This window comes from Tetrahymena thermophila (genome assembly GCF_000189635.1).
Source record: "Tetrahymena thermophila SB210 genomic scaffold scf_8254527, whole genome shotgun sequence".
Classification (NCBI taxonomy): domain Eukaryota; phylum Ciliophora; class Oligohymenophorea; order Hymenostomatida; family Tetrahymenidae; genus Tetrahymena; species Tetrahymena thermophila.
In genome coordinates, this window is record NW_002476301.1 from 263,515 (window position 1) to 287,949 (window position 24,435).

A 24,435-nucleotide genomic window follows, 5' to 3' on the forward strand; every position below is an offset into this window, starting at 1 on the left:
TCAAGTCTTAATTTAAAAAATATATTTTTGATAAATAAATTAAATTATTTCTTTTATTTATAAAAAAAATTTTATTTTCTTTTAATTAATTTAAGAATTAGAATTTTATTTCAAGAATTTAATATTTAAAAAAAATTGTTTTTCATTAATTTTTTCAATTTAAATCACCTGAAATAATAAATAAAAAAATAATATCATTTTTATTAAACTTTGAAAGCAAAAAAATATGTTTTTATTATTTTTAAAATAAATTTAATAAGTTGGTTTTATTTTTTTGGTTTGCCTGAAAACAAAAAATTAGTTAATAAATTTAAGTTTTCTGTTATAAAATATGAAGGGAAAATAGCAGAAAGAAGCAGAAGTTTTTTTTACTGAAAAAATAAAGCAAAACCATGAAAATGTAAACTCAACACTTTGTTAATACTTGTCAGAAATCAAATAAAATTTAATAGTTTATCTTTTGTGGATAATAAAATATCATAAATTATCATAAGAATAATTTTTCTTTTAATAATTTGTTATTATTATTATTAATAAATTAATATTTGATTTTATAAAGCACCAAAAAATTAGCATGGACGATACTGAATAAAAGCTAACAGAATTTTTCAAAAATAAGCATTGCATATGGCATACAAAGAAAAGACCAACTTTAGTTTGTTTAGATTATTTTTGTGAAAATAAAGGACTTATATGTGCAAGCTGCTTAACTATAAAAGGAAATCATAAAGGACATGACAGTTTAGAACTAGGTGAATTTTTAGATTAGATTAATGATAAATTTTCTTCTGCTGCAGAAATGGATAAAAAATTTTAATAGGAAAGTGACTTTCATTTAAAATAGAATATTGATTCAATTCGGTCATTTTAAAAGAAATTAAATGACTTGATTGATTCGTATGTTGAGCAAAGGGTAAAAAGACACTAGGCTAAAATGAATGAGTTGAATACAAGCCAACTAATTCAAAAATGCAAACAAGCAGATTTTAAGACACTAGAAGAGTTTAATTCTGCAATTAAGCATCTTAGCACCAAGCTAAAGTACAAAAACGATTCATCTCTGCAAAGTATTGAAGCAGACTCATCTAACTAAACAATAGAATAATAATTGCAATAGGTTTATTTGGAAGATTTCGATGCACATATGCAGATTATTGAAAAATATTTAAATAAAGATATTCTTCCCTACCTCGAATAAAAGGTTTTCAATTTAGATTGCTTGCGCTCTCCGAAGTATTATTTCTAACCATTTTATTTGCAGGAAAGTAATTTATCTATAGAAATGCTGAATAATAATAAAACAAATGATGGAAAGTCTACTTACAAAGGATTCTATGAAAACTAAGAAATAATTTATATAGGTGAACTTTAAGCCACTTTACCACATGGAAAGGGACTTTGCTATTTTAGACATACAGGTAAAATATATGAGGGAGAATTCCTGCAAGGAAAACTTCATGGTAAAGGCAGAATAATATTTTAAAATGGCGATACTTATATTGGCGATTTTCATTTAGATAAAAAGTAAGGAAGAGGAATTTATGTATGGACTTAGAAAGGTATTTATTTATTAATTAATTAATTTAACTTCTCTTTTTTAATTGATCTTCTAAAGATTTTTTAAATTTGATGAAATTTCAAATATTTATTTATTATTTAACGATGAAAGGTAATTATTACGAAGGAGAATTCTGGAATTCAAAAAGGCATGGACAGGGATTATTTATCAGCTCTGATGGTAGCTAATATGAAGGTAACTTTAAAGATGGTGTTTAAAGTGGTTATGGTACACTTAAAAAGAAAAATGGAGAAATAGAATATGAAGGGTAGTGGAGCAATGGTTGCTTTGAAGGAAAAGGAATACAGTATTTAGAAAATGGTGATAAGTATAACGGTGAATTTTCCTAAGATATGTTTAATGGACGTGGAGTTTATACTAAAAAAATAGATAATACAGAAATTCATGGAATATGGAAAAACAACCAGCTTGTAGTAGTTAATTAGACAATATCTAGAAACTAACAAGAAAATTGAAAGATAGAATAAATGAATGTGGCTATTGCTTTTTTCAAATTTTTTGTATCTATTTTAATTATAAATTTTTTTGTTTTGTAAGTTTAATTGGATTAAGTTATGAAAATTGGTGCTTACAATCAATCACTTTCAGAATAAAATAATAAAAAAATAATAATATTTGAATCAAAGTATTATTATTAAAAATGATCTATTACTATTATTAATTTCTTATTTATAATGTAACATACGTATTTTAATGCTAAAATTTTTCTAATAACGTGAAATGATTATTAAAATAAACAGGAATGTGTCTTTTAAATACTTTTATTATCAAAATATTAGAAAATTAAAATAATTAATTTACATTACTTTGAATAAATTTAACAAAAGCAATTTATTATTAAGTTGATTAATCTAAATTTTTTTTCTGTAATTTCCCCTCTTAAAAAAAATACATTTTTCTATTTATGTTTAACAATTTAAGTTAAATTTTTTACATATTTTAATTATTAAAAATTATAAAAAAGCGACTTAAAAATTAAAGCTAAAATATATTGGCTAATTTATACTCAAATTTAAATTATAGCTAAATGGTTGAAGTAGAAGACTACAAGCTTCTAGAACTCTTAGGAACAGGGGTATCTGGATAAGTCTTCTTAGCTTAGAAGAAAGATAATGGATGCCTCTACGCGTTAAAATTTATTGAAAGGTTTTACAAAGATTAATAACAAGAATAATATGTGATTATGCAACTCGAGCAAGAAGTTAACGCTATTGAATTAGTTGATTCTGATAGAGTAATCAAATCAACTGAGTGTTTTACAACAGAATAATTTTTTGTTATTGTGATGGAATATTGTAAAAATGGAGATCTCTTCAATTACGTTAAGAGCAAAGAGCATCTCAATGAAGAGGAGGTAAAAAATTATAATCAAATTCATTGATATTATATATAGCTTTCTTTAAAAACTGATTGGATTGGAATTTTTTAATAATTTGATAGAAAAAAAATTTTAGTTACATAGAGATAAATAGATAAATATAGAGAAATCTCTTAAAATAGAAATTTTTTTAATTATTTATTTTATATAAAATATTTAGTCTATTGAGCTTTTTGCATAAATACTTGATGGAATAAAGGCAGTTCATAGCTAGAACCTCATACACAGAGACATAAAACCTGAGAACTTACTTCTGGATGATAATCTATAAATAAAAATAGGGGATTTTGGAGCCTCTATATTTTACTAAATAGATAATTTGCATGATAATTTATGTGGTACATATTACTATATGGCTCCAGAATTAGAAAACTATGAAGAATATGATTTTTCTGTTGATTTATGGAGTATTGGATGCGTTCTTTTCTTCATGCTAACTGGAAAGTATTTCTTTAAAACTATTTATTTTTTTTATAATTGATTTGGTTGATTAAAGTTATAATTTTAGGCATTTACTGGAGTTAATTTTCTTTTAATTAGAGTTAAATTAATTTTGAGATTCGAACTGTATTTACTTTAAAAATACTTAAAATTCTTCAATAAAAAAAAGCTCTCCTTTCTCTTACTGCACCTCATAGTTATAAATATCTAACTATATTTACAGTCTTTGCAACCCGTAGCCTGATATAGATAGATTAATCAAGGAACATATAGATAAAAAGACCTTAAATGAAGATCATAATATTTGTATTTCTGAAGAAGTTAAAGATTTAATTTCTTAAATGCTTAAATATTCTCCTTCAGAGAGAATAAGCTTTTCAAATATTTTGAATCATGCCTCATTTAAAAAATATAAAAATTGCCCAAGTGTAAAAAAGCTATTGAGATAGCAAAGCAATTATAACGAAATATATTAATCATCACCTTCTCTAACAAAATTGAACTTGACATCTTAAAAATCTATTAAAAAGCATGATTTCTCTCCATAAAAATAAAAGAGTATGCTATTTAATGGATCTTATTAATAGTTAATGTCCATTAAAAATCTGAATTAACTCAATAATTCAAATGATAATTAATTATAAAAATCCTTACTGTTTGCTTAATAAGACTAAGAAGATATGATTCTAACAAACAGATAAGAAAATAATCATTAAATTCCGTTAACAAGAGATGAATCAGAATACTTTTTAACAAGAAACTAATTTAAAAAATCTACTTTTCATAAAATAAACATGTAAGATAATATTACACCAACTTGCAAAATACCACCTATTTAATTAAATGACACACCACAAAGACCATTTGAAAATAACATTTCTATGTTTTCAGTTGATTCTGATGAATTTTTGGAGGATGATGATTGCGTGAGCAAAAAAATAGAGCTCTACAGTAGTAACAGTAATATAATGGCTATAAAAAATAAGATATCAAATGATCCAAATTCACCAAATTATAGAAAGATAAGCCAAAACGCAAGCTTCTCTCCTGATGGAAGCACTACTCCATAAACTCCTTCTACCTAATAAAAGCAAAATCTATCTTAATTCCGTGATATTTCTCCTATTAATAGTGAAATCATAAAAGAAATAAAATGAATTTCTATTCTATGATAGCAATAGGGATATTCAAATGAATACTGTGTAAAATTACAAGAAAGTAATATACAGTTTATATGTCAGTCAAAGCAAAAATTCAATTATCAAAACTAATAAAAAAGCTATGCTAAATAAAAATACATGTTCTTAAGTTACTAAAATTGTAAATATAATAACCAATAAATTATTTAATCAATCGACCAACCAAACTAAACAAAATATTTATGAAATATTCTAATAAATAATTTAATTAATTTTAATTTATATGTTTTCTACTTATACTTAAATATATATTTTGTTCTAAATTATACAAATAAATAAATAAATTCTAAATTTATTAATTTATCAATTTTTATCCATCTTCTCAAAAACTAATGATAAATTAATCATTCATTCATTTATTCATTTATTTATTAATTATTAATATTATAACATTTATTATTTTGTAGGTTGATCATAATAATTGATAAAATTAGTATGAATAGAATAGACCTATTCAAGTGACTTTTTGAAATTATTTGAGAGATGTTTCTTCAGTTAATATTTGCTTGTTAAAGGCGTCTATTATTTTATTTATTGCATTAGTTGAATCAGGATTGACTTCTGAGTGTTTTTTAAAGTAGTAGATTGACTTTTATATTTTATCAATTATTTTATATAATATGGCTAATGAATAGTAGCCAGAGCGAGTTTTTGGATTTATTTGAATTTATTTCTTAAGGTGGTATTTTGCCTGTTTATATTTTTTTAATTTTAAGTAATTCATTCCTAGATTACCATGAATTCTATCATCTTCTGGTTCTAACTCAAGAGCTCTTGTTATGTATTAAAGAGAAATTTTGTACTTCATTTACTTAAAGTAATAAATTCCTATGTTATTAAGAAAGTTTCCAGAATTTTTAGCAAGCTGGATACTTTTTTTATAGTATTTTAATGATTTTTTACATTAATCAATTTCATCATAAGTGCAACCGATTAAGTTATAAGCTGAGCTATACATGGGATTTAATTTTATGGATATTTTAAATAATTTTATAGCTTCTTCGTAATCTTTTTCTTAAAACTGTAGATAAGCTAAATTATATATCGGTGTAGCATCCAGCCATTTTGTTTTGTTAATAATTTTAGAGAATTCTTAGGAAGCTTTCGTTATCTGTCCTTCTTAAAAATAGCCTTCAGCTTTTATTAGATCCTTTTGATCAACTAAAGCAGTGTTTATGAAATAACTTTTTTAATTTTATATGGCTTTCCTATTTAATGGAGATATCCTTATTGTCTATTACTTTAATGATTCATTAGGTTTTGTATATTTTTCAATAAAAGAATCGAATGAACTATCTTTGTCCACTATTTATTTATTTGTTTATTTATTTATAAATGAGATATTTAGAATTAAAATATAGAAAATAAATAGAATATATTATAAAGCAAATTAAAAAAATTACATAAATCATTAAATCGTTTTACCACATTTTCTTATTCCTTTATAAGAATATCCTCATCAGAAATTTACTAATATAAAATAAGATCATTTAAAATTGCAATAAACTCTTCAGGAAATTATTCATTTTAATACTTTTTTCTTTTATGTTCTTTCTTTAATTAATTTATATCTACATCTTCATACCCTCCAAACAACTAGATTAAAACCCATCCATATTCATAAAAATTTGAAGTAGAGGCTTTTTCATCTGAAACCTGAATACAACCTTTATAAATTAAATTTTTTATTTAAAGATAAAGAAATGTTTGAAAAGTATATTCTGTTTGTTAACTAGTTAATGTATTAGTTATGTCTGTCTCCTTTGGAAACAAAACTGATCAGCAAACAAATAAATAAATAAATAATCATATATGATTTTTTAATAAATTCTACCTATGATTGGCTTATTTTTATTAGTCACGAAGAGATTGCTACATTTTATATTACTGTGCTAAATATTTTTTGTATTTAAGTATTATACTGCTTTCATGTAGCATTTGAGTGCTTCTTTTAGCTAATTTTTTGTGAGAATTCTATTTTTAACCATATAATCTATTGTACTTCCTTATCAAATAAAAGCTTGCTTGCATTAAAAAATATTTTAAAAATAAGTAATTTTACCCTGAATGAAATCCATGCATATAGCTAAAATATTATTTATGACACCAATTGCATAATGGTTAACTAAATATTCACATTCGTTCAATTTTGGAAATATTTTATGAGCTTTAATTGTAAGTTCTAGTTAAGATCGTGATTGGTAAAACACTTTCAGAGCAACTTAAACATTTTTAAAGGTAGAATTAACTTAGCTGCATAAGTAAATAATTGACCTTTAAGTTTTGGCAATGATAAATTCTTTATTTAAAGCAAAAACATAAGAATCTATATTAAATTAATTAAAGGCACTTTCTATTAGAGCATTGTTAGAATCCATTTTTTTTTTACTTTCTTATTTTCTTTATTATTTTTGTTTTCTGTTATCAAAACTTTATCAATTATTTTAAATGAAAGTAATAGAAATACTTTAAATTCTATCAAATTTAAAGTAAAATATCAAATTAATAAACAAACTATAATAAATCATAATAGGTTTTGCTAAAAATCAAATCAAAGAAGTTCTATAAAATAAAAATTAGAAATTTTCAAAATGATTTTAATAAACATTATTTGCAACAAATTTAAATTCCCTTTTATTTTATTAATTAAGTAAAATAAATATTCTATTTTGTAAAGTTAGCCTAATATTGAATTAGTTAATTTAAAAAGAACTACTCATTTACTTACTTATTTTAAACAGAACTCAAGAATAAAGAAATATTAATATTATATTTTGGTAACAATATTTTTATTTTAGAAGAAATCTTTTTTATCTATTTTAGTATATTTTATGTATTGACAGTTTATTTACTCCTCAATTTAATTATTAGCTTTATTTTATTGATTAAGAAAGATAATTAATTACTTAATTTAATAGCAAAATAACTACCCATTTTTTATTATTTTAATGTTTAAACAAACAGTTTATACTATAGAATTAAATATTTCTTTTAATTTTGATAGCAAATTAGAATTAATATATCTTATTTTGTTAAGTTAGGTAATTAGAGAATTAATTAATTAATTTAAAAATAAAATAATTCTTTTCTTTCTTGGATTAACAAATATTAACATTAATATAACATTTTGATAACTAAATTTTTAATCAATTTGGAGAAAGTTTTTTTTTAGAAGTTGTCCACTTTCTTTTGCTCTTTTTGCTTTGGCTCATGTCTAATCTATCATATGACTGCTGAGGTGTCTTTTAATAAAAAATTTATTTTCTTAAATAATTAGAAAAAGTAAAATATACCATATTAATATCGTTATCAACTATCATTTAATTCTAGTCATAAGCTTAAAATTTACTAATATCTTAGTTTATTAAACCTAAAAAGTTATTTTCTTCAAAGTTTTATTATGGCTTCTTTGTACTAAAATTTTACTAAAGTAGGTTATAAGATTTTATTGAAGAGCTTAGTATATTATTTGCAAAGTTTTTGTTTGTGCTTTCCACATTCATTTAGTTTTAATTACCCTATCTCAAAACGTTGTATTGAGTTAGAAATTAGTAAGATTAAATTAATTCCTAACACTAGATAGAAGAATACTATTTAAGAATAGAAGAAAAAAGAGCTAAAATAAACTCAATTTATTCTTTTTCAAAGCAGTTAACTATCGTTTTTTAATAATTTTCAAATACCTCCATAGCTGTTAGGTATTAATTTCTGTAAATTAAATATTTAATAAAAATTAAAATTAGTTAATTTCTTCCACTATTAATGAGGCTATAGAATGATTCGACTAACTGCTCATCCTGATAAAGCATTAGTTCTTCTCTAAAAAGCATCTCTTCTTATCCTTTCTCTATTATTTTAGGAATTAATTCTTGTAAAATTGTTTCTTTTCTTTCAATCAGAGTTGTACAGTTTTTAATTGCAAAGCTGAATTACATAGCTTAGCTTACCTTCATTATAAATAAATTTGAATATTGAATTTTACATAAATTAACTTACACTATTAAACTTCAGGTAAATATTAACGAGGATTGATGGATAACTAGCCTGTATCCAATCAATTTCTTTGTTAAATTAACGAATTAAAAGAAATGATTCTTCTTTAAAAGAATGAGCAGCAAATGTACAAATTATAAAAAGAATAAGATCAGGACTTAAGCTTTGAATAATTTTTTTATTTTCAATAATTAAATTAAAAACCTAAAGTTTATTTTTTTAGTTTAAATCATCAATCAAACATAAGCACCTAAATAACTATCCATTACTCACATTTACAATTGAGTTAACATAACCATTATTTGAAAGATAAGAAAGCTGTTTCTCATAGTTTTGAAGGGCTAAATCAAAGTCCTAATTAAGTTTTGATAACTCATAAATATATCTGTAAAGAGCAAATGAATGCAAATTAATTCCAACAGACTTATTAGATTCGAAAGTCTTGATTATCTTTATAGGATCAAACAACTCAAAGGAAGTAGTTTCTTGAAATATTTTATCACAAAATAGTGCATTAAAAGTTTGATTTATATCTAATAAATTGTTTCTCTCTTTTATTCTAATAAAGAAAAGTAAATTTATTAACTAATTTTATTAATTTATTTTGAAAAAATTTACATGCCACTCAAATCATATTATCTATTTACTATTTATTGCTAGATTATTTTGACATAATAATCAGAAGAAAATAGTAATTAGCTCAAATTTTTATTTTAAAAGTTCTAATCTAATAACCAGCCTGATATTTTTATTATTGAAATCTAAGAAGCTATTTATTCGATGAGGGAATTTGCATTATTTATAGAAATCTAATGTTCAGGACTAATGCAACTTAAATTTCTTTCTCTCAGATCTTCAAATGCTTCTTTTTATTTTCTCACAAGTATTGAATTAAAAATTTCGCTTATAATCTATACTAGCTCATAAAATTATTTGTAGTCTTGCTTATTAAAATTTAAGAAGTTTGTTTCTCTAATAGATTTAAGCACATCGTTCTAAAACATGAGAAAGCTTAACTCCTTTTCTAATTATTCTAAGTTCAAAATAAGATATTCACATACTTCTTAATTTTCTATATTTATTTAAAAAATTCAAAATTAATACAAAATTTAATCAAATAATTTAGTAAAATTATATTTTATATTTTTATTACTTCTAACTATTGTCCTGGTATTTATAATATCAGTAAGCAGAGTGTGTTGCTTATTTACAATCAATAGATAAAGAAATTTCAAGCTTTAAACATCCAAATTTGGACTAAAATCAGGATTATAGTTTTGAATATAATTAGGAATTTTGTTTTGCTATATTTAAATATATTCATCAATAATTTGATTTGGTCTTTAAAGTACATAGCTCTTATCATAAATGCTATTTTTCTTTAAAACAAGTTATTAAAAGAGATTATCACATTATTCTTGATTGTTTTCTTAGCATCCTATTTCTGCTTTTTAAAGCTAAATAGTGTTAACAATGATACTATTTTCATTACCTAGCAATGTTTTCTCATATAGTGGAATAAATACCTTGTTATTTCTTTTGAGATTCACAACCCTCTTAAAATGCAAAGCTTGAATATCTTCTGCTCTATTATTTGTACAACTAATCGTTCCAATAGCAATACGTTTTTCTAAAATTTAATTGCTATTCAAATTTTATTGAAGATTCAAATCAATCAAAATCACATTAAGCTGATTTTAGTTGTCTTATTTCTAAAATTTATGTTTTAAAATATAAATTAAAATTCAAATAATTAATTGATTTTTAAAATGTACTTTAAGAAGGTAAGAAATTAGAATATAATTGTAAATTTCGTTATTAAATGTATCGATTATTTTGAAAAGATGAGTATTTATTTAGTATGCATTTTCTATACAGTCTATCTCCTTTTCCTGGCTAAATTTATCACTTAATTCTTCAGCTGTTGCTAAAGTAAATGCTTTTTGTTTTTATTTAATCAAAGTTGCATACACTTTCCCATTATACACATCGAAATCCTATATTGAGCTTTCTTTATCACACTATATGCAAGACTAAACCCAAGTTTATCCCTCTTTATACTAAACTTTGTATATTCTTTTACAATTCGAAGATTGCAAATAGAAAAAGCTATACTCGACTGTTTTCTCATATTTCTAATAAATAAAAATTATATTGTAAAATTCTATTAATTGAGTGAAGATCTATCTTATTTACCATTTTAATCAGTTTTCCTTCCATTTATATTTAGTTTTCTTTACTTTATTTGCTATTATTTAGTTCAAGCTAAAGATGAATAGAAACTGGCTGTTTACATGTGTAAGGATTTACTTCTGAATCTTCTGTGATCAATTTCTAATTTTTGTTTTTTTATAAAATATTATTTATTTTTCTATTATTTAAAACCTTTAAAAAGGTTTTTATTAAACTAAACTCAATAAAATTATATTATACCCACTTTAAACTATATATTTCATAATCTTTTGTGAAGAGTAATATTGTGTGTTTGTTTTATTCATAAATAGCAACAATCGGTGAAGGAATGTTAACTTTTTTTGGATCTGTAGATATTGCTTGAGTGAATTTAGAGTAATCCCTTAATATAAACTGATAAGATCCTTCACTTAAATATATTGTTTACGCTACATAGTTTTCAGAGATACAAACTTAAACTTATTTTCCTATCTTATAAATTCAAATTAAATAATTTTTGACAATTGACCTAAGGCTTTATTAACATTTAATATTTACTTGCTCATTTATATGGAGTTAAGCTTTTTGCTTAGGATCAAGATTGTTTATCAAGCTTGATTATTTATTAAAATATGATTAGTATCTACGAATATATATGAATACTTTTAATGCAGAGAGAAAAATTGTAATTATTAATTTACATAAGTTAATTAGATGACCATTCAATTGTAAATTTTAAATCATCAGTAACTAAAAACTGCTTATATGCTTAATCCATAATTTATTTTTGTTATTTTGAATTGAAATATTTCCTAAAAATTTAACTAGCTAGCTAGCTACTAATTTATTTTATTGCTTTATTTCTTAGTTAGTATGAAATTAAATAAATATATTTAAATTATGAATTTAAAGATTTAGTCAACTATTTGATTGTTAGTAGAAACAGATATTTATTTTACTCATAATTAGTATCTTTTATTTAATTATTAGCAAGTAAATAAATATCTGCCTTGAATCATTAATTGCGCCAAAGTTTTTTTAATATGAAATTAATATTTTCAGAATTATTTCAATAAATTAATTTTAAATATAAAAAACAATCAATGAAATGACAGACAAAATCTTAAAAAAACAAATACAAAATTATAAAATAATAACTTTCAAAATTAATTTTATTGAGATAAGGAAAAAATATTTTTTTATATAAATAGAGATTAAAAGTATTGTTTATTTATTTTTTATTTCAAAACATGTATTAGTCACTCACTCACTCACTCTTGCTCTATTTACTATGATAAATGGTTTTATTATTCTTCATTTTGGCTATTTCCATTATTTTAATTTTTTATATGTTTCTATTATTCTTCTGAATTGGTAACATGTGATTCTTATGTGTGATGACCTTACTATTGATTGTTTTGAGGTTGTTAAGGCTTAGCTTTTTTACTGAAAAGAAGATTATAATCAAACTATGTTTTAGCTCTATGGGATCTTCTTTAATTAGAATCTTAGCTATTCTATGATGCTTATGATAAAACACTCTTTCTTGAGTCCTCATTGTGATATCTGTATGCACTCAAAGCCTCTATTTCATCAATTTATTAATTAGCTGCTTAACCTTTTTCTCCTTGACCAGATGAGTTTGATTTACTTGGGGTTTTCTTTTTAGGCTGGATTTTTGAAGTTTCTTTTTCTTTTTCTGTCTTTTCGCTTACATTTTCAATTTCGTCTTATTTTTATTTGGGATGAGAATGACTTATTTACTAATTGTCTTTTTATGAATTGGATTAAGTTTTGCCTTATTGTGAATGCTTGGTCTACTCTTGATGAATTTAGTGTTCTCCTTTCTGTTTCGATTTATCAGAGTTATTTTGTGTGGGAATTAACTTTTATTTAGGTTTTTAAGTTGTAGTTTTGTTAGGCGATACCTCTTACTTGCTTGCCTATTTCTCTTTAGAGCTTGAAAAGCTCAACAAAGATTAGTGTTAGAATTTTTATTGAGTAGATTTATTTTATTTTTATTGAGTTGTCTTTGTTTCTTGTTAAGTATGCTAAATTTTAATTGATGAAGGAGGATGCTATGATTTATTCTATTACTGGGGCAAGTTATTTTTTTATTTCTTATCTGAATTTTAATGCTAATATGTTGATTGATTTTTCTTGCTATCTTTTTCTGAAATTTTATTAGTGACTCTATGGTCTTTCTTAGTTGGAGGTGCCAACAAATCAGGGTACTCTTTTTTCATTTTAATTGCAATCTTAGGAAGCTAATTTGTGATGAGCGATTTTTTAACTTCTATTACCAAATATTTACTTAAGTTACTTGACTCTTTAATAATATCTTCTATTGACTCATCTTCTTCTATGTAGCATTCGTCTTCATCATTCAGTATATATTCATTAAATTTTCTCTTTTTCAACTCACTAGTAGTGTGGGATATTTAAGTTTCTTTAATTTCTTCTTATTATTTATTAGAATTTGAATTAGTAGAAACATCTTTCTGCTTAGTTGAGTTCTGTTAATTTACAGGCTACTAAGGCTTTTTCTTTAAGATATCGCCATAGAAAAAGTCATCGTCTTCCTAATCTTTTTGCTTCTTTCTCACAGTTCTTAATTACATTTTACTATCAGGATCTACTAAATTACTTTATTATTAAATGAGTAACTGATCCTATTTTAGTTATTCTAATGTTTTCTCAACAGTCTAAAAATTCATAACAGTCAATTATTACTTAATGACATCAAAACATTCTGTTTGAATTTCCTAGATATCTTACTCGGTTTGTTAAGATAACTTATTTTCTACTTATATAAATAGTTTTAATTTTTCTTCAAAACTTCCATCAATTAATTCAATAACTTTTTCAATAAGATTTTCAAATAATTTTTAGCTATGAACACCTTCAAACAGCAGTGTACCATAATTCCTTTAATTATATATTAAAAAATGTGAAATATAAAATTTTTAAATAAAATAAAATTACTTTAGGGCATTCTTAAAGGACCACTTAGCTTACTCAGGAGGCCACATATCTTTGGGTTTTTCTTTCATATGATTTAAAAATGTTTGTCTTCCTGTTTTCTATAATTTATTTGAATAATTTGAGTAAAATTGATTAGAAATAAATTGTTATTTTTACATCATTTTTTTCTTAGAATGGATAAGTGAGGATATTAGTTTTAAATGACTAATTTAATTAAGGGTAAGAGAGAGTTCCTCTACGATCTTAAGATAGAGTTGCCTAAGGACTTGCAACAGTTTATTTGAACCAAACTGTAAGTTATCCCCATATAAATTAAGAGGAATATGATCTTTATTCTTCGTAATTTTTCTTTTTATTTGGCTTTTTTGTATTTTTTTTGTCTTCATCAAGAAGTTCTAAGTTAAACATTTCTGTTTCAGAAATAGTCATCTTTTCACTATTAAAAGGCTAATATCTATATTTTAAGAGTAAAATTAATATCAAATTCAAAATAAAATTGCTTACTCGTGAGGAGTGAAGTATGTGTGAGTAAATGCGTAAAAGTATAAAACTATAAGAAGTGCCCCTGCATGGAATTAAGGATCTATTATATCGTTAAAGACACTGTGGATATTTAAGCAGAATAAACGCCATGCTAGTAGAGCTTTTTCATATGATTCTTCAACATACTTTGTCATGAATGGATCAAATAATTCAATAAATTTTTAAGTGTATTGACATTCTTTGTAGTGAGAATAATATTTAATTAAGTCCATAAGCTCTTCAACAATAGAATAAACTTAGTTTTCAGGTTTTCTTCTTTTCTAGAATTTATTTACTCTTCCCCATAAATTCTCGAAAATTTCTTTTTGGGAAAGGTAAGAAAGAGGAGGTCTTATATCTTTAACATTGTTTAAATAAAATTTGACTTTGTCTAGAGATATAATGATATTTTAAATTCTATTTTCTACTTTAACGTTACTTAAATACTAAAGATAAGCAATATTCTTTTATTTTTCATTTTGTTTTTGAACTAGCTTCTCATTTAACTATTCTATAGTATTCTTCTCTACAAGGTCTTTTATCTTTTGCTTCTCTTCTAATTTCTCAATTTCTTCTTGGGTGTATCTTACTTTTACTTGTTTTTTTGGTTTTTATTTTTTGTTGTTGGATTTTTTCTTGTTTGAAGTAACGCTCTGAGACTTTATCCTTGTTTCACTACTTATTTTATTATTTGAGCCTTCCTCTTCTTTGTTATTTTCTGTTTTATTTTCTGAGTTTTCGTTAACATCTTCTCCTTCTTCTTTGTTAGGTTGATCTAGTTTTCTTTCAGAGTCTTTTAGTTCTAAGCTTGCTTCTTCATCATCATTATTTTCTTCACCTTCTTCAGGTTCCATTTTCGAGGATTCTTTTTACAAAATATTTGAATCTTTATTTTGAGCAAATTCATTATCTATTTGTAATTTGACTTATTCTTTTGTCTTATCTATCTGATCATCATTATTTTAGATTTCTTCTTCAATTTTTTGTTCAATTTAATCATTTAATTAACTTTTTTCTTCTTCTATTTTCTCTTCTTACACATTACTCAAGTCTCCTTCTTCCTTAATAATACTTTCTGATTGTTACTTTTATAAATCTTAATTTAATTTATCATTGGAGGGATCATATTTTTAAATTGAATTTTATTCTTATATTTAATTCTAATCTTGTTATAATTCCTATTATTTTAAAAGATTTTCTTCAGCCTCTATTACTTCAAACCCTCCTTTTTCTTTTATTTCTATAGCTTTTTAAATTAGAGAAATATCTTTGTCATTTTATTAAATAAACCTATTTGATATAAGTTGATCACTGAAAAATAGCTCTTATTCTTCACCAACTGATTTTAAAATTATGGAAATCCATTTCAAAAGCCATTTTTCACATCCTTTCTATACATTTTACTTCAAATTATATTTTTCTAGTAAGTTCATGTCATCTTCTGTTAAAGGTTCACTACCACTTCTTAACAAATCTGAGTTTCTTTTTAAAAAACAGTGTATTTTATCAAGAATATAATTGTATTCTTTTTAATTATTATTATTTAATTCAATATATTTCCCTCTACATTTTTATGTTCCCTAAAATTTATAATTAATTGATGTGTAAAAATAATAATATTAGTTTATAATATAAGAATTAATTACACAAAGACAAGTTGACTATTTGTGTTCGTTCTTGCTTTCAGTCACAGCAGAATAATCAAAAGCTAATTCTTCACCATACTCAATAGATTTTAAAGCAAACATAGAGATATTATAATATCCTTTTGATATGGTTGCTACTGTTCCACAATTAGGGTCACAAGAATGACTAAGTCTTGAAGAATAATTACCTTTTTGCATAGGATCTACATACTAATTTTTTAATTGAAAAATATTAAAAAAACATTTTTGAAAATTTGGAAATACTAAAATGTCGATGCCCTTAACTTCATCTTTATGTAATTCAAGCATAATATTGTAAAAATCTGGTAAAACATCCTATTAGTTATTGTCTTTCATATATTTTTTAATGAAATCTTATCTTTCAAACCACCTATATGGTCTATAAATCTCACCAATATATTCTATAATAAGATCATTTTAATCAATTCCATTTCGGCTGTTTAGATTTTTTTTAAAAATATTTAAATGATTCATATTATTTTATACAAAATAGAATTTCATACTTTATGCAAATTACACCCATGCCTTTTGGATGTATTCTGAAAGCTTCTTGGTCTATCTTTAATTCTATTGCTTTATTTAAAATCTTAGCAAACTTCCTATCTGAGTTTGAGAAGATGTATTTTATTTTAGGTTTAGATTCATCATGATTGATTCTGCTTTTTTTTGATTCACTATTCCTAATTATAAAATCACAAACTTTTTTCATTTCCCATCCATCGTTTTCTAAAAGGTTAGCGGCCTTCATCAAAGAACATTAAATAAATCTAAATTTGATTTCCTCTTTTTCATTTTCTGGAAGAATGTAATAAATGTTTTTTTTAGTGTATTAATCAATACCCCAGCATAATGTTTCTTTTACATCTACTCCTAATACCTTTTATCTTCCATGAAATCCTTAACTATTTTTACAATCATGATGAGTGCACTCTATTCTATCTCTTCTATTAGGACATCTATTAAAATATTAAAATAATAAATATAAAAATATAAAATAAATAATATAATTTTACTCTGAATTCCAAGTTCCTTATTCCAAAGAAAAATTTCCCAAAGAATTTAAATCCATACATGCACAGCTTTCAGAGCACTCGACTGGCTTTTTTTCTGAACGGAGAGTTTCATAAATACTTTCTTTGTTAGAAGGAGGTTCTGGATAATATTCTTTTATGCATTCATATGTTCTGTGGTTAGTAGGAATAAACGGCCAAGTTTTTACCTAAAATTTATTATCCAAATCTAATTTAAATAATTTTTGAAGATCTGCAATCTTCGTTAGAATGGTTTTAGATTTAGCTGCTCTCCTTTATATGACAGAGTTGTAATTGTCTATAATATTGCAAATGTAATTAATACTTTCAATAGATCCACACCTTTTGTAAAGAGCGTAAATAAATAGCTTTTTAAAATCTAAATCAACTTCTTCAAAAGAAAAGTAAACATTATTAATAGCTCTATCCCTAATCCTGTCAATACTGGTGACAGTAGTATGCTCTAAATTATATTTCGTATCTTCATTTAATTCTGTTAAATATGAGCCAATCATTGATTATTCTGGTAATTATTTTTCATTTTCGCCATTTATTTCATTCTATCCATCCATATTTCCCAAATTTTAGCTGAAACACTAATTTTGTTCAAGAAAACCCTAAAAAATAAATAAATAAATAATTAATTAATTTTTTAATTTAAATTTATTTTCTAATTTAAAAATTATTTTTGTATTAAATTATTTACATTCTCTTAAATTTGTTAATTTTAGATATTATTTCCTTGTATATTTTAGACATCGATTTATCTATCAAATTAATTTATATTTGCAAAATCAACTGAAGCTTGCTATTATTTGTTAGTATTATATTCTTCATCTAACTATCTTAGTAGCTCATCATTTATTAAGTTATTTAAAGCAGTGTCATGATGATTATTGTTATCTTCTATAACAAAGTCTGTTCCTACATTGGTTTAAGCCTACATTTAAATGCCATGATGATCATCTAAAACTATTTCTTCTGTTAATAATTTCTAAGGAGTTCTTTTACTGTCATTATTGAAATAAATGTCTTTGCTTGGAGTTAAATTAGCAAATTAATCTTTTGAGAATTCATCTAATTTCATATTATTATCTTTATCTAAATCATAATCTAATTGCTTTGTTTAATTTGAAATCTATTATTGCTTATTTATCTTTTCTTACTCTGCTTGCTTTGCTAACATTTATTCTTAAAGTTTCTTTTCCTCTTCTTCCTTCTTTAGTTTAATCTAGTCTTGATAATATATTGTTATGAGATTACCATTTTGATCCTTGATAGTAAAATCTTCCTTCTTTTTACGTTCACCATATTTAGCTAAATTAGGTATTTCTTCTATTTTTGAATCACAGAACTACTATCTTAAACAATCTATTTTATCATATTTAATGATATCATCAACGATTTGCAATATAATATCTGGAGTTTTGCTCAACTATTAATTGATTTAATTACATTTTTTAAAATATATGAATAAATTATTTAGATATACATAGTTTTCTGAGTTTGAAGGTCCTGTTACTTCTTTTGAGATCTATTTTTTTCTAATTTCAAGTAACTCCAAAGCATCTAAATCTTCACTATTATTTTATTGGCTTTTCTTTTAAGACTTTTGTTCTGAACCTCCTCCTGGCTTGGATGTATTTTACTAGCTTGAAGAGTTCTTTTAAAGTTATAAGCTTTAGCTTGTAGAAGGATTTCTAGTTCTTAAACGCTCACCTTGAATTATATTAGACTCTTATATAACTGAAAAGGTGCTATTCCTTTTCGATTTTTGCTTATTATTATTATTTTTATTTTCCACAGAGTTATCACCTTCATTATTTTCGTTAGCTTTCTACTCATTATTATCTTCTTCCGCATATTAACTATTTTTTGTATCTGTCACTTCTTATTTTTATTGATCCTAATTCTGATCATCTTCGATTTACACTAATATTTAATAAAATAAGTTCTCCTTTGAAATGTGATTGATTTAGTAACAAAAAATTTTTAAAATATTATGCTTATATTTATTTCATTTAAATTCAAAAAAAATATATTTATCTATTTAAATTTTTCAGTAAGTAAGTGCAAATCATTCATTGAGTAAACTTTTAGCAATTAAAATGATATTATATTTATTTTCTAAAAAATATTTGAGAGATTAAATAACTACTCTTAAACAAACAAGATTAAAAATGGATTTTATACTCTTTCTTTAGTTTAACAAAACTAAATTATTTAGAAGGAGCAATATGAAAATCTCTCTTATCATACTTGGTAAAAAATTAAATTATTATTATGCTGTATTATTCACTAGCCTTCATCAGGCTTAATTTGTAAAAACCTAGATTTGCTAAAATTAAACTAAATTTGTAAATGAAGCCAAAATAAAACTTTTTAATAAAAATAATGCAATATAAATAAATATTCTATCTACTTTATTCATCATATCTTTAAACTGCATTCTAAACTGATTCTTCAACTAGCTAATTACTTTTATTTAAAAAAATATTTATATTTTCTATAAGTTAAGTTTGAGCTATCATATTAACACATATTATATATTAGTAAAGATTAGATAATTATCTATATCTTTGTAATAAAAATTTATAATATTCTATTAATAATCATTAATTATATTATTAAAATATATTATTTTACTTTTATCTCTATTGTTCTTCTATTTCGATATCTGTTTTTATTTCTATAGCCGCGTTCGAATTATTATTTTCTTAAATAAGGCTTTCTTTTTTTTGTTGATAAAATAAAAAAATATATGAAACAAAGATGGTTAGAAATATTTAAATTTTACAATATGTTTATAAGTATTTATAATTTTAACTTACCTTAATGCTAGTTATCAGTAGGATGGTTCTCTATCTCTTCTTAAACTTGAGAATCTTCAATTTTTTATTACTATTCCATCCAACTTAATATTTAAAAAATCTATAATACTAATCTTTGCTAATAAAAATCTTTTGTTATATATATTTCACTATATTTAAATATAAGAATATCGAGCCTAGTTTTTTTTCTTTGAAAACTTAATATTTGCGCTAAGATTTTATTCTTAAAATTTAATTATCTATTGGATATTATTACTACTTGCTTTTTTTAAACCCCTAATCAAATGATGGATTTAATAAATATTTTTTTAAAGAACAAAACCATATTGAAAGTTTAAATTGATAAAATATTTTTTATTAGTTTATATTAAACAGAAAAATAAGTATAAAATTCATAAATTAGATTTAAACAAATTTTATTTATTAAAATTTATTTGGACTAGGTAAAAATTGATTCTGATGTTAAAGTAATCATATTATTTATTTTAAAACATTAATAATTTTATTAAATTAAGTAATAAAAAGTAGAATCATTTAATTTATTTGAAAACACTTATGTTTTAAAATTTAATTAGTAAAAAATTGATTAAAGAAAAAAACTATATTATTTTTACAAAAATACTTTATTACATTTATAATTAAACATAACTAATTGATGTAAAAATAAATTATAAAATTTGTTGGATGTTTGATTTTTTAAATATTTTCCTTTAAAATTTAATAAATACAATTTGATTAGCATATACAATATAGAATTAAGTAATTTTTACCAAAAAAAAAATATAATAGTTATTATTAAACATAATTTATTGACATAAAAATAGATTAAAAGATTTGATGTTTTATTTGTTAGTTATGAAATGATAGTTTGTTTTCAAAATTTTAAAAGAGGAGTATCTTCTTAAATTTATATTTTTTAATTTTGTTAATTAGAATTTGTAGTATTTGTTTTTTAGCTGTTAGATTTTTTGTTTTAATTATTAGATAAAGGTGTTTGGTTGTTGAATTTAGTAACTTAGGGAGTTTTAGAAGAATTTAAACCTAAACCCGAAGTACCTGTGAACTTTCCTATTAAGTTGTAAAAATATAATTTTTATCATTTTACAAAAAGAAATAATAAATAACTTACTTTGTAAGATAGATTTAACTAAGCTATTTCCATGTGAATTTGAGAGTACTGTCGCCACTTTTAAAGGTGTCCCTGAATTAACAGCTCTTTTTAATCTATTTAATTAAACAAGATAAATACATGTTAGCAATTCCTTAATTAATTACATATCTTAGTTTTATTTTTTTTAAATTGCTTTTGTCTTTTAAATATTATTAGCCATATTATTTGCAATCTTTTCACGATCGGAAACTTCTTTTATTTGAAATGAGACTCTTTCATTTAGTTTTATAGGCGTATCTTCTATTTCACCCCAAGTTATAAAAGGAGAGGCCAATTAATCTTTTAATTTTAAAAAATTAAATTAGAAATTAAAGCTAATATTAAGAAATTAGAATATAAAGAATCTCAATCATTTAAAGTATTTACTTGGTGCTGGTGATGGCATTGTTTGTATTTAATATCCATTTATAATCTTTGGTTCTTTTTCATTTTCTGAGCTATTTCTTCCATGCATAAGCTCCTCTAAGTCGTATTTGTAATGCTTAGTTTTTTCTGAATTTTTATCATCATAATAGCCCATACCAAGAAGATAAGGAGTAGAGAGTTTTTTCATTTCTAAGTCAGAGACCATTCTAGTTATAAATTTTTTTAAATTTTATTCCTGTTCAACTTCAATTTTCTCTTAATTAAATCTTGTATTTTCATAATTTATTTTCTCTTCTCTTTCTTTAATGTCTAAATTAGTCTTTTATATTACTGCAGGAGACATATATTTTGGTGTAAAAAACATAGAGTTTTATGACTCAACACTTGTAATTGCAAGTTTATTTTCAACTTAAGGCATAATCATTCTCTTAATCGTGTCTTTTTCTTAATTATCTCCATTTTCTAAAGCGAGTTAATTTATTCTATCTTTTTTTTCAGCTAAAAACATCCACCAATATTTATCACGCCATTTTTATTCTTCTTTTTCCATTATTTACTTAAATGTTTCATTATCCTCACTTTTATATTTTGTGATAAATTAATTTAATGATAAATTTTGTATTTTAGAATCCATTTCAATTTATTGTTTCTCTTCTTCGCTAATTCTTTCTGGATAAAAATCACGCTTAATAATTTTTCCCATCATATCTAAATATTCTTCTTCTTCTAAAAAATAAGGATCTTCTTTTAACTATTCAGATTTTTCAGAATTTTATGATACATTTTTATATTCATTGTAAGTACTTTAAGCAGGAGAGGATAATTAAATTGTAGGAATCTAAGATGGTCTTTCACTTTAGCCATAAGTTGGCAAACCAAAAGGTCTTTTAAATGAGCTCATCTGTAAAACTATCAATATTCTATTAATAAATATTACAAATTCTAAAGTAAATTGCTTGTTGTACACCCTTAAATAGCTTTGAGTTTTTATAAATATTTTTTGACTTAATCCTTCTACTTTTGTTGAAAATTTTTAATTAATTTGATTAGTAAAATTTAATATTAATCAAGAAAAAGCAATTAATATTTTGATAAATCTTTAATTCCTTTGAATGAGTGATTATTTGGATGAGTTATTAGACAAAGTATTATTTTTTTTATAATTAAATGAAATAGGCATTTAAATGTCTATTTAAGTTTACTTAGACACTCTATTAAAAATTTAAAAGATTATTGTTAATTACATATAAAATAAACCATATTATACTAAATAATTTATAGTTACTAATCCTAATTAACATATTTTTACAAAATGCTCAAATTTGATATGAAAAATATTGATTGGGCGTCAAATAATAAAGCTAAAACAAAATAAGTATAGAAATTATTTTTTTTAATCCATAAAACCTTAGAAATATTCCATAATAATTTATTTATTTATTAAAAAGTATTTTAAATTTTCTTATTTTGAGTAATAAATTTGGAATTTTATTATAGACACTAATAAAAAATGTATCAAAATAAGAATACAAATTATTTAATATCTTACTATTTATTTTTTGTAATTAGATTTCATTTGTTAATTATTTCAAAAAATTTTCATTCTTCATATTGTTCATTATAACTTACCATTTTTCTGAATATTTAATCAAGTTAAGAAGATGTTATAGATTACATTTTTATGTCATATTTATAATTCATAACATCTTAACTAAAATTTTATATGATTAAATTATCTTATTCAGGTATCGATTATTAATTGTGTTTTTTCAGCTCTAAATATTACTTAAACTTTTCCAAAATCAAATCTATTTTAAATTCTTCAAAAATTCGTTCTAATTGCACATTCTGCTACTGTCCTATATTAAGATTATCTTTATTTTGAGAGATTTAATTTTAAAGAAATTCTATTTGATCTTAACTACTATAAAAAGGAAAACTATCAAAAACATAAATGTGAATCAACTAAAGTCCATATATAAAACAGTTTAATGCCTATTTTGGTGAAATTTTTTATGCATTTTTCACTTATTTTGTTAAATCATTTAAGTGTCCTTTAATACCTCTTAATGGAACTGGAAGTTTAATTTTTAGTTCACTTAAAATGTCTTCAGGGAACTTATTTATATACCAAGTTTTGCTTTAAAGTATAAAATTTAGCTGATTTTTTTCATTAATAATATTTCTTTTCAAGAATTTTCTAAAATCTATAAAAATATAGTCAAATAAGACATTAGTCTCAGGTATCTTTTATGAAAAACCACTTATTATACCTTTACTTTTTGTTACTGACATATATTAATCTTCGCTTAAGATATAAATTCCTCTAACATCATAATCAGAATCATCAGTATGCGTGCCCCACCCACGACTCCCACCTTCACAAGCAAATATTACTTTTATTGAGAATTTATTTTCAAGATCTTATATAAATTTTATAATGCACTTTCTGACAAAAGTCTAATCAGTTAATGTTTCCATTTTAGGATTTTAGCTCATTAAAAAAAATTAATTTAATATTTTTACATATATTTGAATTATCTATCCTATTATTGTAATGTCTATTTAAAGTTAAATAGATGAAATTTTTTTTTTACTTACGTATTATAATTTTAAAAGTCAATTTGTTATTTTTAATAAAAATGATTATCTTATTTGATCATTTTTTCAAAATAAAAATAATTTTTTTTCTAAAAAGTTAATGCACTAAAAAAAACAGAAAATGACTTATAATAATAAATTAATTAAAAAAACTTCAAATCTTTTTAACAATATTAAATAAATTATTAATTATCACATTCTCGAAAGCTATTGCGATATTATATTAATAAGATATATTTATCATGAATTTTTTTAATAAAATTCATACTTTAAAAAAGATATTCAAAATAATTTATGGTTTTTATTCAATTAAAAGCAATAATTTTTATATTACAAGGTTTTTTGATTTCTTTCTAGTAAGTGAATTTGAGTTTATTTTGTCACAAAAACTTTCAGTAAAATTTTAATTTATGTTAATATTTACAGAAATAAAACATTTTAGCTTCATTTTATCAATAATTTTAAAGTATTTGAATTTTTTTAGGATTTAAGAATGAAC

At 23.0% G+C, this 24,435-nt stretch overlaps 7 protein-coding genes across 7 annotated transcripts; 2 read left to right on the forward strand and 5 right to left on the reverse strand. All coding sequences in view use genetic code 6, as the record gives it.

The window, feature by feature from the left end:
- Nucleotides 1-226: 226 nt before the first annotated feature.
- TTHERM_00486410 (MORN motif protein) lies at nucleotides 227-2,034 on the forward strand (the record flags this gene model as incomplete). The annotated part of the gene is made up of 2 exons (XM_001032853.2): nucleotides 227-1,559; nucleotides 1,670-2,034. 2 exons carry the CDS (start codon nucleotides 227-229, stop codon nucleotides 2,032-2,034), a joined length of 1,698 nt encoding a protein of 565 aa, XP_001032853.2.
- Nucleotides 2,035-2,606: 572 nt separating this feature from the next.
- TTHERM_00486420 (Serine/Threonine kinase domain protein) lies at nucleotides 2,607-4,555 on the forward strand (the record flags this gene model as incomplete). The annotated part of the gene is made up of 3 exons (XM_001032854.2): nucleotides 2,607-2,933; nucleotides 3,118-3,401; nucleotides 3,568-4,555. The coding sequence occupies 3 exons, from the start codon at nucleotides 2,607-2,609 to the stop codon at nucleotides 4,553-4,555; spliced, it is 1,599 nt and encodes a 532-aa protein (XP_001032854.2).
- A 496-nt stretch (nucleotides 4,556-5,051) lies between these two features.
- Nucleotides 5,052-6,975, reverse strand: TTHERM_00486430 (tetratricopeptide repeat protein; the record flags this gene model as incomplete). The annotated part of the gene is made up of 4 exons (XM_001032855.3): nucleotides 5,052-5,902; nucleotides 6,001-6,264; nucleotides 6,432-6,602; nucleotides 6,660-6,975. The coding sequence occupies 4 exons, from the start codon at nucleotides 6,973-6,975 to the stop codon at nucleotides 5,052-5,054; spliced, it is 1,602 nt and encodes a 533-aa protein (XP_001032855.2).
- Nucleotides 6,976-7,743: 768 nt separating this feature from the next.
- On the reverse strand, nucleotides 7,744-11,540 carry TTHERM_00486439 (hypothetical protein; the record flags this gene model as incomplete). Its single annotated transcript, XM_001470620.2, has 10 exons — nucleotides 7,744-7,839; nucleotides 7,891-8,544; nucleotides 8,594-9,149; nucleotides 9,209-9,662; nucleotides 9,744-10,302; nucleotides 10,366-10,725; nucleotides 10,787-10,924; nucleotides 11,024-11,254; nucleotides 11,321-11,375; nucleotides 11,464-11,540. 10 exons carry the CDS (start codon nucleotides 11,538-11,540, stop codon nucleotides 7,744-7,746), a joined length of 3,180 nt encoding a protein of 1,059 aa, XP_001470670.1.
- Nucleotides 11,541-12,033: 493 nt separating this feature from the next.
- Nucleotides 12,034-19,877, reverse strand: TTHERM_00486440 (SET domain protein; the record flags this gene model as incomplete). Its single annotated transcript, XM_001032856.3, has 13 exons — nucleotides 12,034-13,690; nucleotides 13,748-13,845; nucleotides 13,904-14,201; nucleotides 14,252-15,849; nucleotides 15,916-16,125; nucleotides 16,180-16,372; nucleotides 16,440-16,892; nucleotides 16,950-17,584; nucleotides 17,674-18,402; nucleotides 18,460-18,899; nucleotides 19,390-19,445; nucleotides 19,614-19,698; nucleotides 19,799-19,877. The coding sequence occupies 13 exons, from the start codon at nucleotides 19,875-19,877 to the stop codon at nucleotides 12,034-12,036; spliced, it is 6,531 nt and encodes a 2,176-aa protein (XP_001032856.3).
- A 392-nt stretch (nucleotides 19,878-20,269) lies between these two features.
- On the reverse strand, nucleotides 20,270-21,188 carry TTHERM_000486459 (transmembrane protein, putative; the record flags this gene model as incomplete). The annotated part of the gene is made up of 2 exons (XM_012799060.1): nucleotides 20,270-20,866; nucleotides 20,928-21,188. 2 exons carry the CDS (start codon nucleotides 21,186-21,188, stop codon nucleotides 20,270-20,272), a joined length of 858 nt encoding a protein of 285 aa, XP_012654514.1.
- Nucleotides 21,189-22,934: 1,746 nt separating this feature from the next.
- Nucleotides 22,935-23,834, reverse strand: TTHERM_00486460 (nucleotidyltransferase; the record flags this gene model as incomplete). Its single annotated transcript, XM_001032858.2, has 1 exon — nucleotides 22,935-23,834. The coding sequence occupies one exon, from the start codon at nucleotides 23,832-23,834 to the stop codon at nucleotides 22,935-22,937; it is 900 nt and encodes a 299-aa protein (XP_001032858.2).
- Nucleotides 23,835-24,435: the final 601 nt, after the last annotated feature.